Below are 1,443 nucleotides of genomic sequence, written 5' to 3'. Positions count from 1 at the left end.
GGGGGGGGTTGTTTCCATCCAGGATCCCAAGGAGAAGCCGAAGGAAGCACCGGCAGCGCCAGGACACGGGGGGAGGGACATTCCATTATTGTTCTCAGGGATGTCAGGGAACATCCAGCGGGCGTGGGACGACCCCGTCCCACGAGCCAAACCCACCTGCGGGGCCGGAGCCGGGCCGGGAGTCACTTCTCCGTCATCATCCTGACGAACTCCTCGTAGTTGACCTGCCCGTCGTTGTTGCAGTCGGCCTCGCGGATCATCTCGTCCACCTCCTCGTCCGTCAGCTTCTCGCCCAGGTTGGTCATGACGTGCCGCAGCTCGGCCGCGCTGATGTAGCCGTTGCCGTCCTTGTCGAAGACCCGGAAGGCCTCCCGGATCTCCTCCTCGCCGTCCGTGTCCCGCATCCTCCTGGCCATCAGCGACAGGAACTCCGGGAAGTCGACGGTGCCGCTGCCGTCGGCGTCCACCTCGCCCACCATGTCCCGCAGCTCGGCCTCGGTGGGGTTCTGGCCCAGCGAGCGCATGACGGTGCCGAGCTCCCGCGTGGTGATGGAGCCGTCGCCGTCCCGGTCGAAGAGGGAAAAGGCCTCCTTGAACTCGGCGATCTTCTCCTCCGACAGCCGCTCGGCCATGGCGCTCCCCGCTCTGCCCCGGCACGTCCCGCGCTGCCTCTGCCTAAGGCGGCGGCAGCAGGAGGAGGAGAAGGAGGAGGAGGAGGAGGAGGAGGGGGAAGGAACTGGGAGAGGCTGAGCCTCAGGAATGGAGCAGTTGGATCCTGGCACAGCAGGCAGGGGAGTTTTGGGGTGTTGGAGGAGGAGGAAGGAACTGGGAGAGCCTCGGGAATGGAGTAGATGGATGCACAGCAAAGAGGGGAGTTTTGGGGTGTTGGAGAAGGAGGAAGAGGAGCTGGGAGAGGCTGAGCCACGGGGATGGATGAGCCGGACCCTGGTTCAGCAAACAGGGAGTTTTGGGGTGTTGGAGGAGGAGGCAGGAGCTGGGAGAGGTTGAACCTCAGGAATGGAGCAGTTGGATCCTGGCACAGCAGGCAGGGGAGTTTTGGGGTGTTGGAGGAGGAGGAAGGAACTGGGAGAGCCTCAGGAATGGAGCAGATGGATGCACAGCAAAGAGGGGAGTTTTGGGGTGTTGGAGGAGGAAGAAGGAACTGGGAGAGCCTCGGGAATGGAGCAGATGGATGCACAGCAAAGAGGGGAGTTTTGGGGTGTTGGAGGAGGAGGAAGAGGAGCTGGGAGAGGCTGAGCCACGGGGATGGATGAGCCGGACCCTGGCTCAGTAAACAGGAGTTTTGGGGTCTTGGCGGAGGAGGTAGGAACTGGGAGAGGTTGAGCTGGCGGGAATGGAGCAGCTGGATCCTGGCACAGCAGGCAGGGGAGTTTTGGGGTGTTGGAGGAGGAGGAAGGAACTGGGAGAGCTTCAGGAATGGAG

The 1,443-nt window shown here is 62.9% G+C and overlaps 1 protein-coding gene across 1 annotated transcript; it reads right to left on the bottom strand.

The window, feature by feature from the left end:
* Nucleotides 1-178: 178 nt before the first annotated feature.
* On the bottom strand, nt 179-662 carry LOC108638977 (calmodulin, striated muscle). The gene has a single exon (XM_018068831.2). The coding sequence runs from the start codon at nt 630-632 to the stop codon at nt 183-185; it is 450 nt and encodes a 149-aa protein (XP_017924320.2). The 5' UTR covers nt 633-662; the 3' UTR covers nt 179-182.
* Nucleotides 663-1,443: the final 781 nt, after the last annotated feature.

This window comes from Manacus vitellinus, unplaced genomic scaffold (genome assembly GCF_001715985.3).
Source record: "Manacus vitellinus isolate BGI_N305 unplaced genomic scaffold, ASM171598v3 scaffold_147_pilon, whole genome shotgun sequence".
NCBI classification, from domain to species: Eukaryota; Metazoa; Chordata; class Aves; order Passeriformes; family Pipridae; genus Manacus; species Manacus vitellinus.
This window is presented reverse-complemented; position numbering and strand designations above follow the sequence as displayed.

What these genes read in the sequence shown, in the direction of transcription:
- LOC108638977 (XM_018068831.2), bottom strand. Translation starts at nt 632, where the DNA reads ATGGCCGAGCGGCTGTCGGAGGAGAAGATCGCCGAGTTCAAGGAGGCC.